Below are 26,886 nucleotides of genomic sequence, written 5' to 3'. Positions count from 1 at the left end.
ATGGAGGGAAGGCTGGTACAGGGTTCTGAGTTGGATGATCAGCCATGATCATACTGAATGGTGGTGTAGGCTCGAAGGGCCGAATGGCCTACTCCTGCACCTATTTTCTATGTTTTTTTTATGTTTCACTGCATCTGTGCATTCTATCATTTGTAGTTGGCGGGTTGCATGGCAGATCACTGATCTGCTCTTGAGAGAATATAAAAGCATGAAGATCTTGGTACAACTTTATAAAATACTGGAACAATGGTTAAGCCACAGCTGGAAAAATGTGTGCAGTTCTGGTCACAACACTTTATGAGGGACACGATTGGCACTGGAAAAGGTACATTCACAGAATGTCTCCTAAGCGGAGATGATATGCTGAATTTTTTCCCTTCGAGCGGAGGAGCCTGTGAGATCTGAGAGAAGTATACAATATTAGGAGGCGCAGGGAAACAGTGCATAATAGGAAAGAGGAATATATAAAATTAGGAGAAGCAGCAATAGGGTGGATAGTAAGAAACACATCCTCAAAGCAAAGGTGTTTAAGATCTGAGGAGACAGGTTTAAGTTGAGAGGTAAGAAATTTACAGGAGATCTGAGAAAGAAATTTTCATCCAGACAATGCTGAGCTCTAGAATATAAGACAATAAGATATTGAAACAGAATTAGGCCATTTGGCCCATCCAGTCTGCTTCACCATTTCATCATGGCAGATTGATTTTTTCCCCTCTCAGCCCCAATCTCCTGCCTTCTCCCCGTATCCCTTCATACCCTGACCAATCAATAATCTATCAACCTCTGCCTTTAATATACATAAAGAAAAAGACTTGACCTCCACAGCTGCCTGTGGCAAAGAATTCCACATAATTATCACTCTCTGGCTTAAGAAATTCCTCCTCATCTCCATTCTAAAAGGATGCCCCTCTATTCAGAGGCTGTGCTCTCTTGTCTTAGACTCTCCCACCATAGGAAACATCCTCTTCACATCCACTCTATCAAGGCCTTTCACCATTCGATGGGCTTCAGTGAGGTCACCCCTCATTCTTCTGACTTCCTGTGCATACAGCCCCAGAGCCATCAAACACTCTTCATATGACAAGCCATTCAATCCTGGAACCATATTCATAAACCTCCTTTGAACCCTCTCCAGTTTCAATACATCTTTTCTAAGAAAGGGGCCCAAATCTACTCACAATACTCCAAGTGAGCAGTACTTTATAAAGTACCGAAGTTACATTCTCTCATCTATATTCCAGTCCTTTTGAAATGAATGCTAACATTGCATTTGCCTTCCTACCACAGATTCAACCAGCAAATTAATCTTTAAGGTACCTGTACAAGAGGAACCTGTGTGTAACTCTCACCTGGGTCATTTTACCCTTGCAATTCCTTAGCTCCATCCATAATGATTAAACACCTTCTAACCCAATGTCACCTTTTTCTAATGATTAAATTTCATTTTTTACCAACAGAGCCATGGCACCCCCCTCTGACTTCCTGCCTATCCTTTCGATACAATGTGTAACCTTGCACATCCAGATCCCAGATATAATCTACTTTCAGCCATGATTCAGTGATGCCTACAACATCATACTTGCCAATCTATAACTGCGCTACTTCATCAACCTTATTCCGTATACTGTGCACATTCAAATATAACTCTTTTAGTCTTGTATTTACCATTTTCAATTATGTCCACCTTTTACATTGCAAATCATTCTGTTAAGTGCAATTTTGTCCTATCACCAGCCTTTCCTTGCTAGGCGTCTCACTACACATTGCTTCAGTTTATAAACTGACTACCTCATCTGCAGCACAATCGCTCTGGTTCCCATCCTCCTGCCAAATTAGTTTAAACCCAACCTACCCATGAGGATATTAGACCCCTCGGTTTCAGGTGTAACCCATTCCTTTTGTACAGGTCATACCTTCTCCAGAAGAGATCCAAAAGATCCACAAATCTGAACCTCTGCCCCCATACAAGTTCCTCAGCCACACATTCACCTGCCAAATCATCCTATTCTTACCCTCACTGACACATTGCTAAAGATTACTACACTGGAGGTCCTGTTTCTCAGCTATCTATCCAGCTACCTAAAATCTCTCTTCATGACCTCCTCACCTTATCTACTCATGTAATTGGTACCAATATATTCTAAGTCTTCTGGCTGCTTGAGAATGCCAAGGACACGATCTGAGACATCCCTGATTCTGGCACCAGGGAGACAACGTACCATCTGGGTGTCTCTATCATGCCCCCAGAACTTCATCTCTGTTCATCTGACTAAAGAATCTCCTATCTAAATTTATATACTTATTTTTAAAGGGAACAGCCACATGTGCACTCTACACTGGCTGTGCATTTCCCCTCCTAATGACAGTCACCTAGTTACCTGTCTCCTGCAATCTAAGGATAACTACCACCCTGTAGCTCCTGTCTATCACTCCTCATTCTTCTATCTGAGTTGAAGGTCGTCGAGCTGCAGCTCCATTTCTCTAATACATTCTCTCAAGAACTGCAGCTCAGTGCACCTGGTACAAATGTGTTTATCTGTGAGACTGGAAGTCCCTGGACAATAAGCTGTGCAAATTGAGAGCCAGGATCTCCTATCAGCGGGAAACAAAGGAATGTAACGTTCTGTGCTTTGTGGCGACCTGGCTGACGGAGGATGAATACCGGATCACGCCATTGAGCCATCTGGGTTCTCTCTGTTCCAGGTGAACAGATCTAAAAACCTCTCTGGGAAGAGTAAAGGAGGTGGGGTATAGTTCATGGTCAATAATGCTTGGTGCAATGCCTGGAATGTGCATGCTCTCAAATCCTTTTGTTTCCCCGGATTTGGAATACCTTGTGCTGCCGTGTAGACCTTTTCGCTGTCTAGGGAGTTTATGGCTGTTATTATCACAGCTGTGTATATTCTGCCGCAAGCTGATACTGACCTGGCTCTCAAGGAACTGTACAAGACCATCTGCACCTAGATAATGTACACCCAGAGGCTGCCTTCATCATTGCCAGAGACTTTAATAGAGCACTGCTATCTAAAGTCTCTCCAAAGTTTTGTCAACACATCCAGGTGAGCACACGGGGAGATAGCACACTCAACCACTGCTGCTCTCCCTTCCGCAATGCTTACAAAGCACTCCTTTGTCTGCCGTTTGGGAAGTCAGATCACTCCTCCATCTTGCTACTGCTGATGTACAGGCAGAAGCTGAAACAAGAGGCTGCCATAGTTAAAACCATCCACTGTTGGACTGACCAATTGGTCTCCATGCTACAGGAATGCTTTGATGAAGTCAACTGGAATGTCTTTGTGACAAGGATACCTCCAAGTTCATGGAAGGGGTCACGAACTTCATCCAGGACATTGCATCAAGGATATCGTCCCCCAAAAAGTGGTCAGGATCTATCCAAACCAGAAACCCTGGATCAACAGTTCCATGTGAACAGCACTTACCGCATGAGAGAGAGCTTACATTGCTGGTAAACAACAGGAACTCCAGAAATGCAGCTACGATCTACGTAAAGTCATTAAGGCAGCGAAACGACAGGGACAAGATCCAACACAACTCTCCTCCAACAACACACGCAACTTATGGCAAGGTCTGCACACGATCGCAGACTTCAAAGATAAGTGCAATGGTGCTGCCAACATCGCTGCCTCTCTCCCAGATGAACAAAATCTTTTTTTCGCTCAGTTCGATGTCGCCAACACTGAGCCCCTGAGAAGAGCCGCCAGAGCGACCTGCAGCTTAGTCACCTCTGAGGCTGAAGTACATCGGGGTTTCCAACGAGTAGACAGTCGCAAGGCTGCGGGACCAGACAGCATCCCAGGGCGGGTACTTAGGATGTGCATGGCACAACTGGCAGGTGTGTTTATAGACATTTTTAAATCTCTCCCTCTCCCAGTGTAGAGTGCCCTTCTGCTTCAAAACATCCACCATTCTTCCTGTACCAAAAACAAAACCAAGGTAACATGTCTGAATGAGTGGCTTCCTGTCGCATTCACTTCAATAATAAACAAATGCTTTGAGAGACTGGTCAAGGGCTATATATACAGCATGCTATCACCCATAATGGACTCCCTACAATTCACCTACTGACACAACCGATCGATAGATGGCGCAACAGCCACAGCCCTACACACCATCCTTGCACATCTGGAGAAGAAGGATGCTTACGTGAAAATGCTGTTCTTGAACTACAGTTCAGCATTCAACACCATAATTCCCTCCAGGCTTGACAAGAAGCTCAGAGACCTTGGCCTTCACCCTGCCTTGTACAGCTGGATCCTGGACTTCCTGACAGATCGACGGCAGGTGATAAGAGTTGGCTCCCTCACCTCTACCCCCGACCCTCAACACAGATGCCCCTCAGGACTGTGTCCTAAACCCCCTCCTTTACTCTCTGTATACCCATGACTGTGTTGCCACCCTCAGCTCCAATCTGCTAATTAAATTTGCTGATGATACTTCATTGATTGTCCTTATCTCAAATAATAACAAGGCAGCCAACAGGTAAGTCATTACCCTGACTCAGTGGTGTCAAGAAAACAAACTCTCCCTCAATATTGCAAAAACAAAGGAGCTGATTGTGGACTACAGGAGGAATGGAGACAGGCTAGCTCTTATTGACATCAATGGAGCTGAGGCTGAGAGGATGAACAGCTTCAAATTCCTCAGCATACATATCACTGAAGATTTCATGTGATCTGTACATAGCAGCTGTGCGGTGGAAAAAAAACACAACTGCTCCTCTTTCATCTCAGACGGTTGAAGAAGTTTGGCATGAGTCCCCAGATCCTAAGGACTTTCTACAGGGGTACAATTGAGAGCATCCTGACTGGCTGCATCACTGCCTGCTATGGGAACTGTACTTACCTCGATAACAGGACTCTGCAGAGAGTGGTGTGGACAGCCCAGAGTATCTGTAGATGTGAACTTCCCACTATTCAGGACATCTACAGAGACAGTTGTGTAAAAAGGGCCCAAAGAATCACTGAGGACCCAAGTCACCCCAACCACAAACTGTTCCAGTTGCTACCATCCAGGAAACGGTACTGCAGCATAGAAGCCAAGACCAACAGGCTCCGGGACAGCTTTTTCTACTAGGCCATCAGACTGATTAATTCATGCAGATACAGTTGTATTTCTATGCTATATCGACTGTCCTGTTGTACATATTATTTATTACAAATTACTATAAATTGCACATTCAGACAGAGAGATAACATAAAGATTTTTACTCCTCATGTATGTGAATGATGTAAGAAATAAAGTCAATTCAATTCAATTCTTACAATCCACACAGACTAAACACCGCCTGTGAAGCCATTCTCACTATAATATGATTAATAGATGAGGAATGAACAGGGAGAGAGTAACTTACAAGACAATTTATCTCGCCCAACCCTGATGAGCCAAAGCCACTCTAAAGACTGGTGCACTCACAAGAACTGCCACTCCACTTGCACTTGAAGTATTCTTATTGGTCCTCTCAAATGAATCCCTCTTGCTAATTGGTCACTCCTCAACTCAGAGAAACTGCCGCAATTCTTTGGCTTTAAAATCTCGATTGCTGCCCTGATTTTAAAAAGTAGTTCTTTTCACACATCGCTGGTTTGGAATGTCCAACGCCAACTGAGTCAGTCACAGGAAACAGTACTGAAGTGCCTGTTATCAGGCTTAAAAAGCTTCTCGGCTTAAACCTAGGTCCCTGGTTTTGGACGTCATTATCCCGGGATAAAGATTGTTACCATCCATCTTATCTATGCCTCTCATAGGCTTAAACACTTCTATAAAGTCACCCCTCATTTTTAATAAAGATCTAGCATGGCTATTCTTTCCCTGTAACTCAGACCTTCTAGTCCTGGCAATATCCTCGTAAACCTTTTCTTCACTCTTTCCAAATTAATCATGTCTTTTCTGTAATAAGGTGATCAAAAACCGTACACAATACTCCAAAGTGCGGCCTCATCAACAACTTATATAACTGCAACTTTTTCACGCAGTGGTGACTATATAGAATGAGCTGCCAGATTCAATGGCTAAAGAAGCCACAATAGTGTTATTTAAGAAGTTATGAATAGGTACATGGAAGGGCAGGACTTAAGAGGTATATAGGAAGAATATAGGAATTTGAGACTAGCTGGGTAGGCACTGTGGATGGCAAGGGCAGGTTGTGCCAAAATGATGTATCCATGCTCTATGAGTAGTTTTGTACTGTTAACCCTTGAAAGATGGCATAGTTTACTGAACAAGCCAGAAGATATAAATGATAAAATTTTCATTTACAAAATTATACCAGATGCAGGAAGTCAGACACTGCCATAAGGCTAGGGAACCTTCAAAAAATGATCCAGTGCAAACAATGCAGACACAAGGAAATCTGCAGAAAATTGGAAAATCAAGCAACACCACAAAAAATGTTGGTGAATGCAGCAGGCCAGGCAGCATCTATAGGAAGAGGTACAGTCGACGTTTTGGGCCGGGACTCTTCGTCAAGACTAACTGAAAGAAGAGATAGTAAGAGATTTGAAAGTGGGAGGGGGAGGGGGAGATCCAAAATGATAGGAGAAGACAGGAGGAGACGGGTGGATCTAAGAGTTGGAAAGTTGATTGGTAAAAGGGATACCAGGCTGGAGAAGGGAGAGGATCACGGGAAGGGAAGCAGGCAAGGAGTTATAATGAGAGGGACAGAGGGAGAAAAAAGAGAGAGAGGAAAAAAGAGGGGGGGAAATTAAAAATATATTTTAAAAATTTAAATAAACAAATAAGGGATGGGATGTGAAGGGGAGGAGGGGCATTAACGGAAGCTGGAGAAGTCAATATTCATGCCATCAGGTTGGAGGCTACCCAGACAGAATATAAGGTGTTGTTCCTCCAACCTGAGTGTGGCTTCATCTTGACAATAGAGGAGGACGTGGATAGACATATCAGAATGGAAATGGGATGTGAAATTAAACTGTCAGGGCCCCAGACAGTCCTTCCAGGTGAGGCGACACTTCACCTGTGAGTCAGCTGGGGTGATATACTGCCCACGGTGCTCCCGGTGCGGCCTTCTATATATTGGCGACGCAGGCTGGGAGACCATTTCACTGAACACCTACGCTCTGCCCACCACAGGAAGCAAGATCTCCTAGTGGCCACACGTTTTAATTCCACGTCCCATTGCCATTCTGGTATGTCTATCCACAGCCTCCTCTACTGTCAAGATAAAGCCACACCCAGGTTGGAGGAACAACACCTTATATTCCATCTGGGTAGCCTCCAAACTGATGGCATGAATATTGACTTCTCTAACTTCCATTAATGCCCCTCCTCCCCTTCACACCCCATCCCTTATTTGTTTATTTAATTTTTTAAAATATATATTTTATTTTTTCCCCTTCTTTTCTCTCTCTCTTTTTTCTCCCTCTGTCCCTCTGACTATAACTCCTTAACTCCTTGCCTGCTTCCCATCCCATGATCCTCTTCCTCCTCCAGCCTAGCATCTCTTTTGCCAATCAACTTTCCAGCTCTTAGATCCACCCCACCCCTCCTGTCTTCTCCTATCATTTCGGATCTCCCCCTCCCCCTTCAAATCTCTTACTATCTCTTCTTTCAGTTAGTCCTGATGAAGGGTCCCAGCCCAAAACGTCGACTATACCTCTTCCTATAGATGCTGCCTGGCCTGCTGCATTCACCAGCATTTATTGTGTGCGTTCCAGTGCAAAGAATGTAACCCTTTTAAAGTACATCACCTGTTCCAAAACAAATTTAAAAGTTTCAAAATCAAATAGGTCATCATTTATGGCTGCTTTTTCCCACTTCATTCCATTTTCCTCTTTTAGTATGCTAAAGCAACCAATGTAATTCCAATGTTTGTGATTATCTGGCCAAGTCCAAATGCTAAAAACAGCAAGAGTTTGGAAAATAGTGAAGATGAAGGCCACTTTAAAAACAATTGGAACTAACAACAAGGTCATTATTATTTCCACACAAATTCCTCTTATTTCTACTATGGTTCAGTCTCCTAAAAAATACTTAGAAAAGTGACATCATTAAATAGTATTTAACCTCATTAAATAGTGGAGAAATTGTAAAATTATCCATATTGCTGGACAGATGTGTTTAGAAATAAAAACAGAAAATGCTGGTAAAACTCAGCAGCTCAGGAAGCTTTTGATCTGAATTGTGGAAAGAGAAACAGTAAGCATTTTAATTGAAATGAAGGAAATTATGAGGGCATGAAGAACAAAACGGATGAGCTTAGAGTATAGATCAGCACTTGGAGATATGATGTGGTGGCCATTACAGAGACTTGGATGGCTCAGGGACAGGAATGGTTACTTCAAGTGCCGGGTTTTAGATGTTTCAGAAAGGACAGGGAGGGAGGCAAAAGAGGTGGGGGCGTGGCACTGTTGATCAGAGATAGTGTCACGGCTGCAGAAAAGGTGGATGCCATGGAGGGATTGTCTACGGAGTCCCTATGGGAGGAGGTTAGGAACAGGAAGGGGTCAATAACTTCACTGGCCGCCCAATAGTAACAGGGATATCGAGAAGCAGATAGGGAAACAGGTCCTGGAAAGGTGTAATAATAACAGAATTGTCGTGATGGGAGATTTTAATTTCCCAAATATCGATTGGCATCTCCCTAGAGCAAGGGGTTTTAGATGGGGTGGAGTTTGCTGGGTGTGTTCAGGAAGGTTTCTTGACACAATATGTAGATAAGCCTACAAGAGGAGAGGCTGTACTTGATTTGGTATTGGGAAATGAACCTGGTCAGGTGTCAGATCTCTCAGTGGGAGAGCATTTTGGAGATAGTGATCATGATTTTATCTCCTTCACAATAGCATTGGAGAGAGACAGGAACAGACAAGTTAGAAAAACATTTAATTGGAGTAAGGGGAATTATGAGGCTATCAGGCAGGAAATTGGAAGCTTAAATTGGAAACAAATGTTCTTAGGGAAAAGAACGGAAGAAATGTGGTAAATGTTCAGGGGATATTTGTGTGGAGTTCTGCACAGGTACATTCCAATGAGACAGGGAAGTTATGGTAGGGTACAGGAACCATGGTGTACAAAGGCTGTAATAAATCTAGTCAAGAAGAAAAGAAAAGCTTACAAAAGGTTCAGAGAGCTAGATTATATTCAGAGATCTAGAAGATTATAAGGCTAATAGGAAGGAGCTTAGGAAGGAAATTAGGAGAGCCAGAAGGGGTCATGAGAAGGCCTTGGCGGGCGGGATTATGGAAAACCCCAAGGCATTCTACAAGTAAGTGAAGAGCAAGAAGATAAGACGTGAAAGAATAGGACCTATCAAGTGTGACAGTGGGAAGGTATGTATGGAACCGGAGGAAATAGCAGAGGTACTTAATGAATACTTTACTTCAGTATTCACTATGGAAAAGGATCTTGGTTATTGTAGTGATGACTTGCAGCAGACTGAAAAGCTTGAGCATGTGGATATTAAGAAAGAGGATATGCTGGAGCTTTTGGAAAGCATCATGTTGGATAAGTTGCCGGGACCGGACGAGATGTACCCGATGCTACTGTGGGAGGCAAGAGAGGAGATTGCTGAGCCTCTGCGATGATCTTTGCATCATCAATGGGGACAGGAGAGGTTCCGGAGGATTGGAGGGTTGCAGATGCTATTCCTTTATTCAAGAAAGAGAGTAGAGATAGCCCAGGAAATTATAGACCAGTAAGTCTTAGCTCACTGGTTGGTAAATTATGGAGAAGATCCTGAGAGGCAAGATTTATGAATATTTAGAGAGGTGTAATATGATTAGGAATAGTCAACATGGCTTTATCAAGGGCAGGTCGTGCCTTATGAGCCTGAGAATTTTTTGAGGATGTGACTAAACACATTGATGAAGAAAGAGCAGTAGATGTAGTGTATAAGGATTTCAACAAGGCATTTGATAAGATACCCCATGCAAGGCTTATTGAGAAAGTAAGGAGGCATGGGATCCAAGGGGACATTGCTTTGTGGATCCACAACTGGCTTGCCCACAGAAGGCAAAGAGTGGTTGTAGATGGGTCATATTCTGCATGGAGGTCAGTCACCAGTGGAGTGCCTCAGGGATCTGTTCTGGGACCCTTACACTTTGTGATTGTTATAAATGACCTGGATGAGGAAGTGGAGGGATGGGTTAGTAAGTTTGCTGATGACACAAAGGTTGGAGGTGTTGTGGATAGTGTGGAGGGCTGTCAGAGGTTATAGTGGGACATTGATTGGATGCTAAACTGGGCTGAGAAGTGGCAGATGGTGTTCAACCCAGATAAGTGTGAAGTGGTTCATTTTGGTAGATCAAATATGATGACAGAGTATAGTATTAAAGGTAAGAGTCTTGGCAGTGTGGAGGATGAGAGGGATCTTGGGGTCTGAGTCTACAGGACACTCAAAGCAGCTGCACAGGGTTGACTCTGTGGTTAAGGCGGCAAACGGTGTATTGGCCTTCATCAATCATGGAATTGAAATTAGGAGCCGAGAGGTAATGTTGCAGCTATATTGAACCCTGGTGAGACCCCACTTGGAGTACTGTGCTCAGTTCTGGTCACCTCACTACAGGAAGGATGTGGAAGCCATAGAAACGGTGCAGAGGAGATTTACAACGATGTTGCCGGATTGGGGAGCATGCCTTATGAAAACAGGTTGAGTGAATTCTGCCTTTTCTCCTTGGATCGACGGAGGATGAGACGTGACCTGATAGAAGTGTATAAGATGATGAGAGGCATTGATCGTGTGGATAGTCAGAGGCTTTTTCCCAGGGCTGAAATGGTTGCCACAAGAGGACACAGGTTTAAGGTGCTGGGGAGTAGGTACAGAGGAGATGTCAGGGGTAAGTTTTTTTACTCAGTGAGTGGTGAGTGCGTGGGATAGGCTGCCGGCAACAGTTGTGGGGGCAGATACGATAGGATCTTTTAAGAGACTTCTGGATAGGTACATGGAGCTTAGAAAAATAGAGGCCTATGGGTAAGCCTTGTAATTTCTAAGGTAGGGACATGTTCGGCACAGCTTTGTTAGCCGAAGGGCCTGTATTGTGCTGTAGGTTTTCTATGTTTCTCTGTTTCTATGAAAGATAGAGATAGTTAAAGTAAACTGGAAATAAAGGGGTTGGTTACAAAATGCAATGCACAATTTTAGGTGATCTTTAACAATACAGTCAATAGGTTTTAAAAAGAAAGAAAACATCCAGTGGAAGAACTAAAATAAAGTTAGTTTCAAACTTAAAGATAAAGCACATAAACAACAAACGTGGTAGCTCAGAATACTATACAGAATATAAAATGTGAGTAATGAATGACAAAATGTTTAATATGTAAGATAGTAACATATGGCTAGCCAGAAATATCGTGTGTGTGTGCGTGTGTGTGTACACGAGTATAATATACATACACACTTTACAGGATATTAAAAAAAAGAAAATGGTTAACAAAATGAGCATTGGTCCTACAGAAATTAATAATTTCATCTATGTTTTCCATTATTTTTCATCAGACTTCATTATACAAGATATAAATAACATCCCAGAAAAAAGTAGCACATCAGGTAGGCAAATGCCATGCTTACATTGATTTCCAGAGTACTCAAATATAAAAGCAATGCTGAGGCTTTATAAGGCATGGTCAGACCACATTTGGAATATTGTGAGCAGTTTTGGGCCCCATATCTAAGAAAGGATATGCTGGTATTAGAAAAGGACCAGAGGTAGTTTACCAGAATGATCCTGGGAATAAAAGGGTTAACATATTTGATGGCTCAGGGCCTGTATACACTGTGTTTTAGAAAAATGGAGGGGGGAGGGGTATCTCGCTGAAACTTACCAAATATTGGTAGACATAGATTAAGTGGAAGTGCAGAGGATATTTCCAGTAGTGGGAGAGTCTAAGACCAGAGGTCAGAACCTTAAAATAGAAGGACATCCGTTTAGAACAGATATTAAGGATGAATTTTAGCCAGAGGCTGGTGAATCTGTGGAATTCACTGTGGAGGCCAAGTCACTGGGTATATTTAAAACAGAGGCTGCTACTGTAGGTTCTTGATTAATAAGGGCATCAAAGGTTATGGAGAGAAAACAGGAGTCTGAGGTTGAGGGGGAAAATAAATCAGCCATGATGGAATGGCAGAGCTGACTCAATGGGCCAAATGGGCTAATTCTGTTCCTATGTCTTATGGTCTTACGATCTAAATGGTAGAAAAGAGAATTTTAGGAAAATTATAATCAATGGGCTATGGAGCAAACTGACAGAAATTTTGGCTAACAAATCTCAGGTTCCTGATAGATTTCATCCTAAGGCTAAAAATGAATTGGCTTGTGAGATAGTTAGTATATTGATTATAACCTCCCAAAGTTCCCAGATTCAGGACTAATTCCATTGGATTGGAAGATTGCAAAATAGAGGAAGACATAAAGTTGGAAATTGAGGACTAGTTAGCTTTTTATCTGTTACTGGAAAAGGTAGATACTATTGTAAAGATATTTTAACAAAGAACTTTGGAAAAATTGAAGGTAATCAGGTGAAGCTAACATTCTTTAGAGAGCAAAATCACATTTAGCAATGTGCTGGAGTTTGATAATGTGATTATCTGATGATTTAGTGTTTTAGTCTATCCCTGCCCGTCACAATCTGTTTATAATTTTCCATTTTAATACCTTTCTCTCTCACCACATCTTTGAAGCTTTGAACTCTTGCCCCTACTGTTTTATTTAAATCTCCTACTTATGCGGTTTGCTCCGACACTTTTGTCCCAGCACTTTTCAGGTATGGCTTTCCAACAATATGGCTCCCACTTTCTCCAGTACTTGTGCAGATGCCCCATGAATTAGAACTCATGATTATTTGAGATTTCTTTACTATTATCTTTCTGCATAATAAGTAAATGTAGAGTTTTCAAATAATCTACTTACTTTCTTTAACAATGCAATCAGTTCATCTATGGTTGTATCTACATCAGAGAAGAATTGTACAAGTGTTAAAGATGACCAGTTCAGTAAAGTAACTCCTTGTCTTAGAATAGCTTCAATCTAAAATAAAGAAAGGGTCATAAAAGTGAATACTACTGGACAAAAACATAAAAATTGCTGTAATTGATATTTGGGTTTATTTCTATTTTATTACATTGTTGTATATATTTCAAATATACAACTCCATTATACAGAATATAGCATTAATTGTGGACATCATGGTAAGACATATTAGAAAGTATCTAAATATCAAGAAGCAAAATGGGTATTGCACAGTTATATGCCCATCTCAGTCATAACATTCAAAACATTCTTAGCTTGGGTTAGAAGTACAGTATCTTTCCAATATAAGCCATCCCCCAAGTTACAAACACCCAAATTATGAACTGTACATACAAAAGAGTTCCCATGATATTAAATTTGGAAATACAATCTACTGAACAGCAAAATGTGTTTTCTCTACCTATCCACTTTTAGTCATCGTTTTCTTATCAGTCCAATTCATTACAATATTGTGGAGGTTTGGTTACCACAGTGTGTGGTTTTGTGTATTTTCTGACTTGTGGACTAAATCAACCTTTCGTAATCTGGGGACAACCTGTACAGGCCAGCACCTCGGAACTAATCACAAAGCAGCCTACATACTGTATGTACTCCATTTAATTCAATTAATCAGAATGATTAATAAAATATAAAGGGTAATAAGGGATATAATGGGCGCAGAATGAAGTTCAGTGTTTTGTGTCTAAGTATATCAGGCTAATGCATGGAGAGGACTAAAACCATATATTTACAAAAAGTAACAAGAAATGTATGCACTTTTGTCCAAAAAACATCATGATCTGTTCTTGCAAAGCATATACTCACAACATATAGTTATGAAGTCTCCTTCAGTATTTCTGAAGAGGGACCTACCCTGACAGAGATCCCTCAGCTTGAGACCATTTCCCCACCAACTCTATTTCCCATTAATTGATCCAAACCCAGCTATTCAAAGAACAAATGCTCCCAATCACAATACCTGGCTGTTTACCTTCAGTATAATAGCTGCAGGCCTGAACTTCCTTCCAATCCATAATCTTTTCTCTCTTCCAATCTGAACTCTAGCCCAACTTTTCTGACAGGCTTCAGGCTGATTCTTTCCCCTACTAATCCTGGTTGGAACAACTCATCACTAATCATAATCCAATGAACACTTACAGATCTGGGTTTGCAAACATCTTTATATTCCCAAACAAAAATTGCCCTTCTTTCTTTTTCATTTTAAAATCTTTTTTTATTAATTATTATTGAAAATCAACAAAAAAATCCATAAAGTAATCAAGTCAACATATCAATATGTACAATAAGAGTTAAACTATCAACCAAGCTAAACAATATATTAATAATAAGAAGAAAAAACAAAATGTTAAAGCTATTTTTTTGGAAAAAAGAAAGAAGGAAAAAAGAACCCCTGCTAAAACAAAAAAAAACCCTACTAACAAAAAAAAGAAAAAAAAAACCATTGGGAGCACAAACCCGGAGCTCTACGCCATACAAGCTTCCATAAAAGAAAGACATCAATCCGCCAGCCAAATCCATTTACCCAAGAATCAGAAGGGGACCATCTCAATTAACTCAAATCAAATGATAGTAGCAGGCAAAAGAGCTCCACCTTTTCTCAAAGTCAAATTGAGGATCATAAGTTCGACTTCTGATTTTCTACAAACTAAGACAATATATCACCTGAGCGAATCATTGTATCAAAGTGGGAGCCAGAGGCATCTTTCCATTTTAATAAAATAGCCCTTCTGGCCAATAATGTGACAAATGCAATTACATGTTGGTCTGATATAGAAATACCGTGAATATATTGAGGGATTATACTGAACAAAACTGTCAATTTATTAGGTTGTAAATTAATTTTTAAAGCTTTAGAAATTGTAGAGAAAATAGATTTCCAAAACTGTTTCAATACAGAACACAACCAAAACATATGTGTCAACGTAGCTGTCTCAGTTTTACATCTATCACAGTGACTATCAACATCAGGAAATATTTTACACAGTCTCTCCTTTGTCAAATAATAACGATATACAATTTTAAGTTGAATTAGAGAGTGCCTGGCACAAATCGACGAAGAGTTAACCAACTTCAAAACTTGCAACCAATCCTCTGTTATAAAGGTCATGTTAAGCTCTCTTTCCCAATCCTGCTTAATCTTAAGTAAAGGATAATTATCCTGTTGTAATAGTAAATTATAATTTTTCCCAATAAAACCTTTCACTAAAGGATTCATTTTTAAAATAATGTCTAACAGGTCAGAATCTTGTATTTATGGAAATTACTTAAATATTCTTGTAAGAAATGTCTGATCTGAAGATATTGCAAGAAGTGCGAGTACGAGGGAGAATATTTAGTTACTAATGTCTCAAAGGACATCAATCGGCCTTCTTGAAACAGATCCATGAAGGAATATACTCCTTTATTCCTCCAAAGAGAAAAGGTAGGATCACTAAGTGAAGATTTAAATAAATAGTTTTGATAAATTAAACTAAGAAGGTTAAATTTTTTAGATTAAAAAATTACAAAACTGGTACCAAATTCGTAATGACTGCTTAATCATAGAATAGAAATTTTGGCTAGTTGTACAGGTAAAGAGGCTCCTAATAACGAAGCTAAGTAAAATTGTTTCACACCTTTCAACTCCAAATCAACCCAAGGTGGTTGTTCATTTTTATCAGTCCAACATAACCAAGAACACGCCCAATAATACATTCTTAAATTAGGCAGAGCAAGACCTCCATCCTTTTTTAATTTTTGTAAATGATATTTTCCAATTCTTGGTCTTTTATTATCCCAAACAAAAGATGAAATAATAGAATCAACCTGATGAAAAAAAACTTCTTACTTAAAAAATAGGAATATTTTGAAATATTTTGATAAAATCATCATTTTAACTGCATGAATTCGATCAGCTAACGAAAGTGTAAGTGGATTCCATCTAGAAAATAAGTGCTTCATAAAATCCACTAAGGGAACTAAATTAGCTCTATAAAGATCTCCATAATTTTTAGTGATGATAATACCTAAATATTTAAAAGAGTCCGTAACTTTGAAAGGAATGTTATCATATATAGAAGCAGAATCATTTAGAGGAAATAATTCACTTTTATGCAGGTTTAATTTATATCCTGAAAACTTTCCAAACTCATTTAATAATTCCAATAAACTAGGAATGGATTCTTCAGGATTCAAAACATAAACTAAGAGATCATCAGCATAAAGAGTGATCTTATTAATAGTCCCATTTATGGAAATTCCTCGAATATCTTTAGCTTCACAAAGTGCAATAGCCAAAGGTTCCAACACCAAATTAAATAACAAGGGACTTAACGGACATCCTTGTCTCGTACCCCACGAAAGGCAAAAAAAGGAGATCTGCAATTATTAGTAATAACAGTGGCAATAGGGCTTTTATATATCATTCTAATCCACTTATTAAAATTAGTACCAAAGTTGAATTTCTCTAAAATGTTAAATAAGTATTTCCATTCAACTCTATCAAACGCCTTTTCAGCATGAAGAGTAACAATACATTGGGGAGTCTTAGGAAGGGATGAGTATATAACATTTAACAATCTCCGAGTATTAGAAAAGGAATAACGGCCTATCTAACTCATTTTTGTCTATTTCTTAAGCTTAGCCAAATAGGAGATTATCTGACCTCGCAAATATGCTTTAAATGTATCCCATATAATCAATTTCGACACATCTCCCGTATTAGTAAAAAGAAAAAAAATCTTTTATCTGGGTCTCAATAAATTTGACAAAGTCCCAACTTTGTAATAAATTTTCTGGAAAACGCCAAGGCAAGTTTACATTACCAACATCATTCAATTCAAGAGTTAAGCTTAAAGGTGCATGATCCGAAACAACAAGCGTCATATTCACATTTCTGGACTTTGGACAAAAATCAGAAATCAGCTATAAAGTAATCAATTCTCGAATATTTCTTATGAACATGTGAATAAAAAGAATAATCCCCATCATTAGGATGTAGATTTCTCCAGATTTCGATCAAACTATAATCAAATAAAAAGGAATTAATAAATGATGCTGAACAACTCGGAAGCTGCTGATTGGTTGAACTCTTGTCAATCAAAGGATTTAAACAACAGTTGAAGTCACCTTCTGGCCCTAAACCTTGTCCTTTCTTTCCCTCGAGTATTCATCCACTATATCCAGACCTTGTTGAAACCCAGCCCTGGATTAATCTGAATTTGTTTGCATGCTTCATTATGGTTTTGTATGATCTTTATTTTTCTAACAGTGCAGGAAGCAGAGAGTTTACACAAGTGGATTGAACGAGAAGGGTAGACAAAAGGAGGATCAGTGAATGATGTTGACTTAGATTTTTAGAAGGCCTTGGACAAGGTGCCAAACATGTGACTTTTAAACAAGTTAAGAGTCCATGGTATTTCAGGAAGGTAATACATGGATAGAAGATTGGTTGATTGCAGAAGGCAAAGAGTGGGAATAAGCAGGCCCTTCTCTGGTTGGCTCCTGGTGACTAGCTGTGTTCCTCAGGGATTGATGTTTTCACATTGTATATTAATTAATAATCTGGATGACATTGTAGCCAAGCGAAAGCTATCTGACTGGCTCTCCACATGGCCTTTGATCACCTGAATAGCAATACCTACTGTCCATTAGGCTGCTGTTTATTGATTAAAGCTCAGCATTCAAACACAATCATACTTAATTCTAACCAACAAGGTCCATAACTTGGGCCTCTGTGTCTCTCTCTGCAACTGGATCCCTCCTCATCGGAAGACCACAGTCAGTACAGATCAGAAATAAGTTCTCCTCCTCACTGACAATCAACACTGGTGTACCCCAATGATGCGTGCTTAGCCCACTGCTCTATTATCTGTCCACTCACAACTGTGTGGCTAGGCACAATTCAAACGTTATCTATAGATTTACTGATGACACAACTATTATTGGTAGAATTTCAGATGGTGACAAGGAGGTATACAGGAGTGAGACAGATCAGCTGGTTGAGTGGTGTTGCAACAAGAACCTTGCACTCAACGTCAGTAAGACCAAGTAATTACCAGTCCTCATTGAGAGATCAGCAGTAGAAAAGGTGAGCTATTTCAAGTTCCTGGGTGTCAACATCTCTGAAGATCTATCCTGGACCCAATGTATATAATGCTATTACTATGAAGGCGTGACAGCAGCTATATTTCATCAGGAGTTTAAGGACACTTGGTATGTCATCAATGACTCTTGCAAATTTCTACAGAAGTACTGTAGAGAACATTCTAATTGGTTGCATCACAATTTTCACAGGATCGGAAAAAGCTTCAGAATGTTGTTAACTCAGCTGGCTCCATCATTGGCAGCAGCCTCTCCAGCATCCAGGATACTTTCAAAAGGCAATGCCTCAAAAAGGCACCATTCATCATTAAGGACCCCTGTCACCCAGGAGATGCCCTCTTCTTGCTACCAGTGGAGCCCAAAGCCACGCACTCAATGTTTCAGGAACAGCTTCTTCCCCGCTGCCATCAGATTACTGAATGGAAAATGTACCATGTACACTGCCTTACTATTTCTTCCTCTCCCTTTGCGTTACTTATTTAATTCAAATTTTTATATATATTTCTTATTGTAATTTATCATTTATTTATGTTTTGCAATGTACTGCTGCAAAATAACAAATTTTATGACAAATGCCAGTCATATTAAACCTGATTCTGATTCAAATTTGCAAATGATACAAAGTTAATGTGAAAGGATAAGTAGAGTTAAGGAAGGTTAACTTGCAGAATGAGTTGGTAGTAGGAAGACAAATGTAATTTTAGCATTCATTTCAAAATAACTAGAATAGAAAAGCAAGGATGTAATGTTAAGGCTTAATTGGTCAGACCATATTTGAAGTTTTGTAAGTGGGTTTGGACCCCATAACTAAGGATGTGCTGGCGTTGATGAGGTTTCAGAGGATCTTTACAAGAATGAAGCCAGGGATAAAATGGTTACTGTATGAGCAGCATACTCACTGGAGTTCTGAAGGATGAGGGAGCAACTCACTGAAACCTACGGAATATAGAAATGCCTAAATAGGGTAGACATGAGTAGGATGTTTCCAGTCGTGGGAGAGTCTAGGAGCAAACAGCACAACTTCATAATATTCCTTTTAGAACAGAAATGAGAAGGAACAGGGCATAAAGAAATTGTAAAATTCATTGTCACAGACTCCTGCAGAGTCAAAGTCATTACGTATATTTAAAGCAGAGGTTGATAAGTTCTTGATTAGTAAGGATGTCCAAGGAGTGCAAGAGAATGGGATTGTGAGGGGAAAATAAATCAACCATGATCAAATAGCTGAGCAGACTTGATGAGCTAAATAACCGAATTCTGTTCCTACATCTTATGGTCTATTACATAAAGATTTCCACCTGGGGAAATTGATTAATTACAATCCCTCAAGATGGCACTTAGTTGCAACCTCCATTGGAGTTATAGCTTAGTTTTACTTGTTCTTGTTTTTTTTTAAGTTATTTTAGTGTTTTTTGGTTTTGTAGGGGTGGTTTTGTGGAGGGGAGTTAGGGGTCAGGTTAGGGTATTAGGGACAGGGATGTGGGTGAATAGGGAATTAGAGTTCAGGCCAGAGTCTCCACTCTGCATTCCAAGAACAGAGACACAGACATCCACACATCGGGCCGCGATGTCCGACTTGATACCAGTGTGGATGAAGGCTGGTGGCTCCCCTAGGGTCAGCGAGTGGTTGGTAGGTTCAAGAGTCAGAATTCTGTGTGGGCAAGAGGGACATGGACTGATGACCCCCTGGGTTCATGAATCAGTGACTTGAGATCAAGGTCAAGTGTTTGGATCCCATCATCAGTGAAGCTTCGTGTTCGATGATTGGCAAATGCTATTTACAATATCTAGGATTGAGGCCCAGGTTGGCACCATAAAGTGTGGCAACACATGTGGGCTGCCCCTAGCACATCCTTGGGTGTGTTAGTTTTTAATGCAAATCACACATTTCATTTTATGTTTTAATGTACATGTGATAGATAAACTTGAATACTGAATAATACTCTCCTGGGATTAGCTAATACTCTCCCATCCAGACAACATCCTTATCCTGCTAATCAATATCTTGCTGTATCCTATGGCAACTCCCCCAAGCTTCCCTTTTAAAGCTGGAATCTGTAGTCACAATGATTGTAACGACAAACAATGCTTTAAGGATGTTTAAGCACACCAGTGATTTTACAGCTGCTGGACAAACCCAACAGACTTGGCAGCCTGGATCATCCTGAAAGCAAATGCAGTACCTGAAGGTGGGAGTTGGGTCAGGGGGAGGCCCCCATTGTACCAAAAGTATGGATGTTGGAGAGACTAAAGTGCTGGGAACTTGAGACCCATCCCCTTGCAGTCATTAGAAAAGAGGATAGAAAATGACTCAATGACTCTAAAACCTCAGAGCAAGACTACTAATTAGAAAGACATGAGAAACTGTAATGTATTCTGTTACACAGAGACATGGCTCACTCCCAGTTCTCTGAGTATGACACTCTACTCCAAGGGGTTTCACCATTCATTGCATGAATCAGATGGTAGTGGCAGGTAAAGCCAGAGGCAGCGATATTTGTTTCTGTTTTAAAATGACATGGTACTTGAAGATGACAGGTCTGTCTCAGTCCTGCTTCAGCACCTGGAACATATGGTGGTCATGTGTCATCCATACTATCTCCCAGATGGACTCTCCGCTGTTGTCCTGGTGGTATTATACATCCCGCTCTGGCAGACATCAAGCTGGCACTGGAAGAACTAAGCATAGTGATTAACATACAGGAACCTGTGCACTCCAATCATCGCGGTGGATTTCAACCAGGCTAGACTGAAGAATCTGCCAAACTACAATAAGCATGTCACGTCTAACACCAGAGGACTCAACATACTAGACCACCTAAAAAGCTATTACAAGAGCAAAGAGCCATCTTGGACAAAGGCGGAGAGGCAAATGGATAATATATATATATATTATAATAATAATATATCAGCTCATGATAAAATGGCGCGCAGACTCGATGGGCCGAATGGCCAACTTCTGCTCCTTTGTCTTATGGATACTTGACACCTGTGGTAGGGCTTGCACGGTATCACGTTCTACAAAATGAATTTCATTCCCATAATACATAATTCCTTAATGAACAATGCCTTTTATGCAAGCTTTGAGAGTAAGAATAATGACACACCTGTGCGAGGCCTCACAAAATCCAACAACAGTCTCACAGGCTGACGTCAGAACATTCTTCAGGAGAGTGAATCTCATAAAGCTAAAAACTTAAGCTGACCAACTTGCTGGAGTGTTCAGAGACATCTTTAACCTCTCACTTCTGCAATTTTGAGGATTCCATTGCTTCAAGATGGCATTAATTTCAGCAGTGCCCAAAAAGAGCATGGTCATATGACTTAACACTACCACCTGATCACACATGGTACACCCACTGTAATGAAGTACTTTGAGAGATTCATTATAGTTTGAATCAACTCCTGCCTCAGTAAGGATCTGGACCAACTTCATTTCCCTATCACTGTAACAGGTCTATAGAAGACACTGTCTCACTGTCTCTCCACTCTGCTCTGGAAAATCTGGACAACCAGAACACATGCAGCACATACTTAACGTTCAACACCATCATCCCTTGAAACTTATCTTCAGTCTCTAAGACCTGGGCCTCTGTACCTCCCTCTACAATTGGATTCTTGGGAGAGACCACAATGAGTACAAACCATTTCTCCTCACTGACTATCAATATTAGTGCCCTCCTCAGGGCTGTCTGCTTAACGCCCTGGCGGTAACAGTGTGGCTAAGCATAGCTCCAACATCATCTACCAATTTAACAATTACAGTATGGTTGGAGGTAGAATCATGGATGGTGATGAGGCAGCATACAAGAGTGAGAGATCATCTGGTTAAATGGTATTACAACAACAACCTTATACTTAATATCAAAAAACAATGGAATTGAATCTGGTCATCAGGAAGGGGTAGTCAACATTTTGTCCTCATTGAACAATCTGAGGTGGAAAAGGTGAGCAGCTTCACTCTGGTGAGTTGTTTCCCTCAGAGGGGCTGCTGGTTCAGGTCACTGCCATCAAAGGGGCCTCTGGTTCTAGTTGTTGCCATCGGAAGGGCTGCTGGTTCAAGTTGCTGTCATTGGAGGAACCACTAGTTCAAGTCGTTGCCGTCGGAGGGGCTGCTGGGTGCTGATACTCTGAGATGTTATCAAAATTCTGATATTTATGGATTGGAATGTAGCTCAAACTAACTGTAGCTCATATTGGCTTCTTTCAATTCTATGTTTTTTTTCAAGTTCTTGCCTATTCTTTCCTGTTGCAGATTGGTGGGCTGGGAGTTGGGTGATCAGTTAGTTTCTGTGCAAGGGAAAGGTTTGGGGTTTGCGAGATTTTGTTTCTTTTTCTTTTCATGTGGGGTTAATCGATTTCTTTGATATCTTTCTTTCAACTACTTATATGGCTTTCTGTATTCTATGGCTACCTGGAGAAAGCAAATTACAGAGCTGTATTCTGCATAAATACTTTGATAGTAAAGTGAACCTTTGAACCTTGGAGCTTCAAGTTCCTGACTGTTAACATCGCAAAGGACTTATCCTGGGCCAGCACATAGATACAGCCATGAAGCAGGCATGCCAGTGTCTCTAACTTCTTAGAAGTTTAAGGAGATTCGGTACATCATGAAAGACTCTGATAAACTCCAACAATGGAAAGTGTTCTGAGTGATTTTCTCATAGCCTAGTATGGAAACTATAATACATAGCAATTCAAGAGGTAAAAGAGAGGTGAACTTCCATCAATCATACAACTCTCTCCACTATTGAAGACATCTAAAAGAGGTGATATCTCATGTAGTCAACATCCATCATCAGGGACCTCTACCATACAGGACATACCATCCTCTCAATGCTGCTATCAGGCTGAAGGTACAGGAGCCTGAAGTCCCACACCTCAAGGTTCAACAGCAGCTTCTTCCCCAGTGCCATCAGGTACTTGAAATGACCTGAAAAGTCCTAACCTTAGACTATATATCTTTTCTCTCTCTCTCAATTTTTTAAAAACTTTATTAATTTTTATGGGATGTGGGCATCGCCAGCTAAGCCAGCATTTATTGGCCATCCTAGTTGCCCTTGAGAAGGTGGTAATGAGCTGCCTTTTTGAACCACTGCAGTCCCTGAGGTGTAGGTACATCCACAGTACTGTTAGGGAGGGAATTCCATGATTTTGACATAGTAACTATGAAGGAACAGTGATGTTTCCAAGTCAGGATGGTGAGTGACTTGGAGGGAGATTTCCAAGTGGTGGTGTTCCCAGGTATCTGCTGCTCTTGTCATTCTAGATTGTTGGGTCGTGGGTCTGGAAGGTGCTACCTCAGGAACTTTGGTGTGTTGTTGTAGTGCATCTTGTAGATAGTATACACTGCTGTAATCGTTTGTCGATGTTGGAGGGATTGGATGCTTGTGGAAGGGGTACCAATTAAGTGGGCCGCCTTGTACTGGATGGTGTCAAACTTCCTGAGTATTGATGGAGTTGCACTCATCTGGGCGAGTGGTAGGTATTCCATTACACTCCTGACCTGAGCCTTGTACATGGTGGACAGGCTGTGGGGAGTCAGGAGGTGACCGCCGCAGGATTCCTAGCCTTTGACCTTTCTGGTTTCCACGGTGTTTATATGGATAGGCCAGTTCAGTTTCCTGTCAATGGTAACCCCCCAAGATGTTGATAGTAGGGGATTCAGTGATAGTGATGCTATTGAATACCAAGAGGTGATGGTTAGACCCTCTCTTGCTGGAGATGGTGATTGCCTGGTACTTGCATGGCTCGAATGTTACTTGCCACTTGTCAGCCCAAGCCTGGATATTGTCCAGGTCCTGCTGCATCTGGGTGTGAACTGCTTCACTATCTGAGGAGTCACAAATGGTGCAGAACATTGTGCAATCATCTGTGAACATCCCCGCTTCTGACCTTATGACAGAAGGAAGTTCACTGATGAAGCAGCTGAAGATGATTGGTCCGAGGACATTTCCCTGAGGAACTCCTGCAGTGATGTCCTGAGGATGAGATAATTCACATCCAACCACTGCAACCATCTTCCTTTGTGTCAGGTACGACTCCAACCAGTGGAGGGGTTTCCCCCTAATTCCCATTGACTCCATTTTAGCTAGGACACCTTGATGCCATACTTCATCAAATGCTGCCTTGATGTCGAGGGCTATCACTCTCATCTCACCTCTGGCATTTAACTCTTTGATCTCTGTTTGGACCAAGAAGGTGATGAGGTCAGGAGATCAGTGGCCTTGATGGAACCCAAACTAGGCATCTGTAAGCAGATTATTGCCGAGTAGGAGATGCATGATAGCACTGTGGATGATCCTTCTATTACTTTGATGATTGAGAGCAGGCTAATAGGATGGTAAATGGATGGGCTGGACTTGTTCTGTTTCTGGTGTACAGGACAGACCTGGGCAATTTTCCACATTGCTGGGTAAATGCCAGTGTTGTAGCTGTACTGGAACAGCTTGGCTCGTGGCGCGACAAGTTCTGGAGCACAGGCCATCAGGACTATTGCCCGGCTTTTGTCTAGGTCCATGGCCTTTGCTGAATCCAATGCTTTCAGTTGTTTCTTGATATCGTGTGGAGTGAATCGGATTGGCTGCATAATGACATCTGGGATGCTGTGGACTTTGGGAGGAGACCAAGCTGGATCATCTTCTCAGCACTTAGGACTGAAGAGTGATGCAAATGCCTCAGCCTTATCTTAAGCATAGGTGTGCTGGGCTCCTCTATCATTAAGGATGTGGATAGTTGTGGAGCCTCCTCCTCCAGTGATTTGTTCGATTGTCCACCACCATTCACGGCTGGATGTGGCAGGACTACAGAGCTTAGATCTGATTTGTTGTTTGTGGGACCACTTAGCTATATTACTTGCTACTTACGGTGTTTGGCGTGCAAGTAGTCCTGTATTGTGGCTTCATCAGGGTGACTCCTCATATTGAGGTATGCCTGGTGTTGTTCTCGGCATACCCTCCTGCACTTTTTATTGAACCAAGGTTGATCCCTTGGCCTGGTGGTAATGTTAGAGTGGGAGATATGCCGGGCTATGGGGTTACAGAATGTAGTTGAGTACAATTCTGCAGCTGCTGATTGCCCACAGCGTCTCATAGATGCCCAGTCTTCTGCTAAATCTGTTCAAAGTCCATCTCACTTAGCATGATGATAGTGCCACACAATTTGGTGGAAGGTTTCTTCAATATGAAGATGGGATTTAGTCTCCACAAATATTGTGCGGTGGTCACTTCTACCAATGCTCTCATGGACAGATGCTTCCACGGCGGGCAGGTTTGGTGAGAATGAGGTCAGGTATGTTTTTCCCTCTTGTTGGTTCCCTCATCACCTGCTGTAGTCCCAATATAGTAGCTATGTCCAGTAGGACCCAACCAGCTCAGTCTGTGGTGGTACTACTGAGCCGCTCTTGGTGATGGACATTGAAGTCCCCCACTGAGAGTACATTTTGTGCCCTAGCCACTCTCAATGCCTCCTCCAAGTGCTGCTCAACATGGAGAAGTACTGATTCATCAGCTGAGGGAGGACAGTACGTGGTAATCTGCAGCAGGTTTCCTTGCCCATGTTTAACCTGGTGCCACAAGACTTCAAGCGGTCCAGAGTTGATGTTGGGAGTTGCAAGGGAACTCCCTTTCTACTGTATACCGCTATGCCAACACCTCTGCTAGGTCAGTCCTGCTGGTGAGACAGTAAGTACTCAGGAATGGTATGGTGGAGTCCGGAATGTTAACTGTAAGGTATGATTCTGTCAGTATAACTATGTCAGGCTTTTGCTGGACTAGTCTGTGAGACAGCTCTCCCAACTTTGGCACAAATCCCCAGATGTTAGGAAGGAGGACTTTGCAGGGTCGACAGGGCTGGTTTTGCCATTGTCGTTTCCAGTGTCTAGGTCGATGCTGGGTTATCCGTCCAGGTTCATTCCTTATTATTTTCTTTTTAGTGATCGGATACAAGTGAATGGCTTGCTAAGCCATTTCAGAGGGCATTTAGGAATCAACCACATTGCTGTGGGTCTGGAGTCACATATAGGCCAAACCAGGTAAGGACGGTGGGATTCCTTCCCTAAAGGACAATAGTGAACCAGATGAGTGTTTACAACAATTAACATGGTTTCATGATCATCAAATATTTTCAATGAATTCAAATTCATCATCTGCCCTGGTGAGATTTGAACTCAAGTCCCTAGCTTATAATTGTGTCTTTGGATTACTGATCCAGTGGTAATTACCACTATGCCAAATCTCCCCGTCAAATGGCACAAATGTCATTTTTTTTTGGTCTTATTTGTATAATTTATGTTAATTTAAGTTTATGTTATCTTACGTTTGCCATATTCGTAATGTGTGCTACTGCTGCAAAAAAAGCTAATTTTCACAACATTTATACCCTGTGTATGTATGCCTATGATAATAGGCTACAGCTTGAACCACCCATGATTGTTTTTGTGATTGGGAACCTATACCACCACTTTAATCCAGTAGACTTCATAGAAAGCACATGGGTTGCAGCAGATAGCATGGCTTCAAGGATTGTGACAGAGCGAATGCAATCCAATCCATTTTGTTTACCAATATGCATTAATTGAGACAGTAAGGGAACAAATATAATGAAAATTGGTCTCTTACATTCTGAATTTAATACTTACTTTATTAATCTTTGGAGTTATCAATGATGTGTACTCAGCAGGCATTTCTTGGCATACTCTTTCAAATTTATGAAGTATAGCCTATTCATGGTAAAAGACATGAACAAAAGCTTTAATATGCAAATTTATTTTCTTTCTAGCCATCAACACTAATTTGAGTCTATGTCT

At 41.1% G+C, this 26,886-nt stretch overlaps 1 protein-coding gene across 1 annotated transcript in view; it reads right to left on the bottom strand.

The window, feature by feature from the left end:
- LOC134357440 (dynein axonemal heavy chain 8-like) overlaps positions 1–26,886 on the bottom strand; it is a 1,088,497-nt gene that overhangs the window by 877,423 nt on the left and 184,188 nt on the right. The window contains exons 18-19 of the mRNA XM_063069028.1: positions 26,719–26,799; positions 12,879–12,995 (exon numbers count right to left, since the gene is read on the bottom strand). Of these exons, the coding sequence (XP_062925098.1) occupies positions 12,879–12,995; positions 26,719–26,799 (198 nt within the window). The remainder of the gene's footprint in view (positions 1–12,878; positions 12,996–26,718; positions 26,800–26,886) is intronic.

This window comes from Mobula hypostoma, chromosome 2 (assembly GCF_963921235.1).
Source record: "Mobula hypostoma chromosome 2, sMobHyp1.1, whole genome shotgun sequence".
Classification (NCBI taxonomy): Eukaryota; Metazoa; Chordata; class Chondrichthyes; order Myliobatiformes; family Myliobatidae; genus Mobula; species Mobula hypostoma.
Note: the sequence above shows the minus strand (reverse complement) of the source record. Positions and strands in the feature narration are given on the sequence as shown.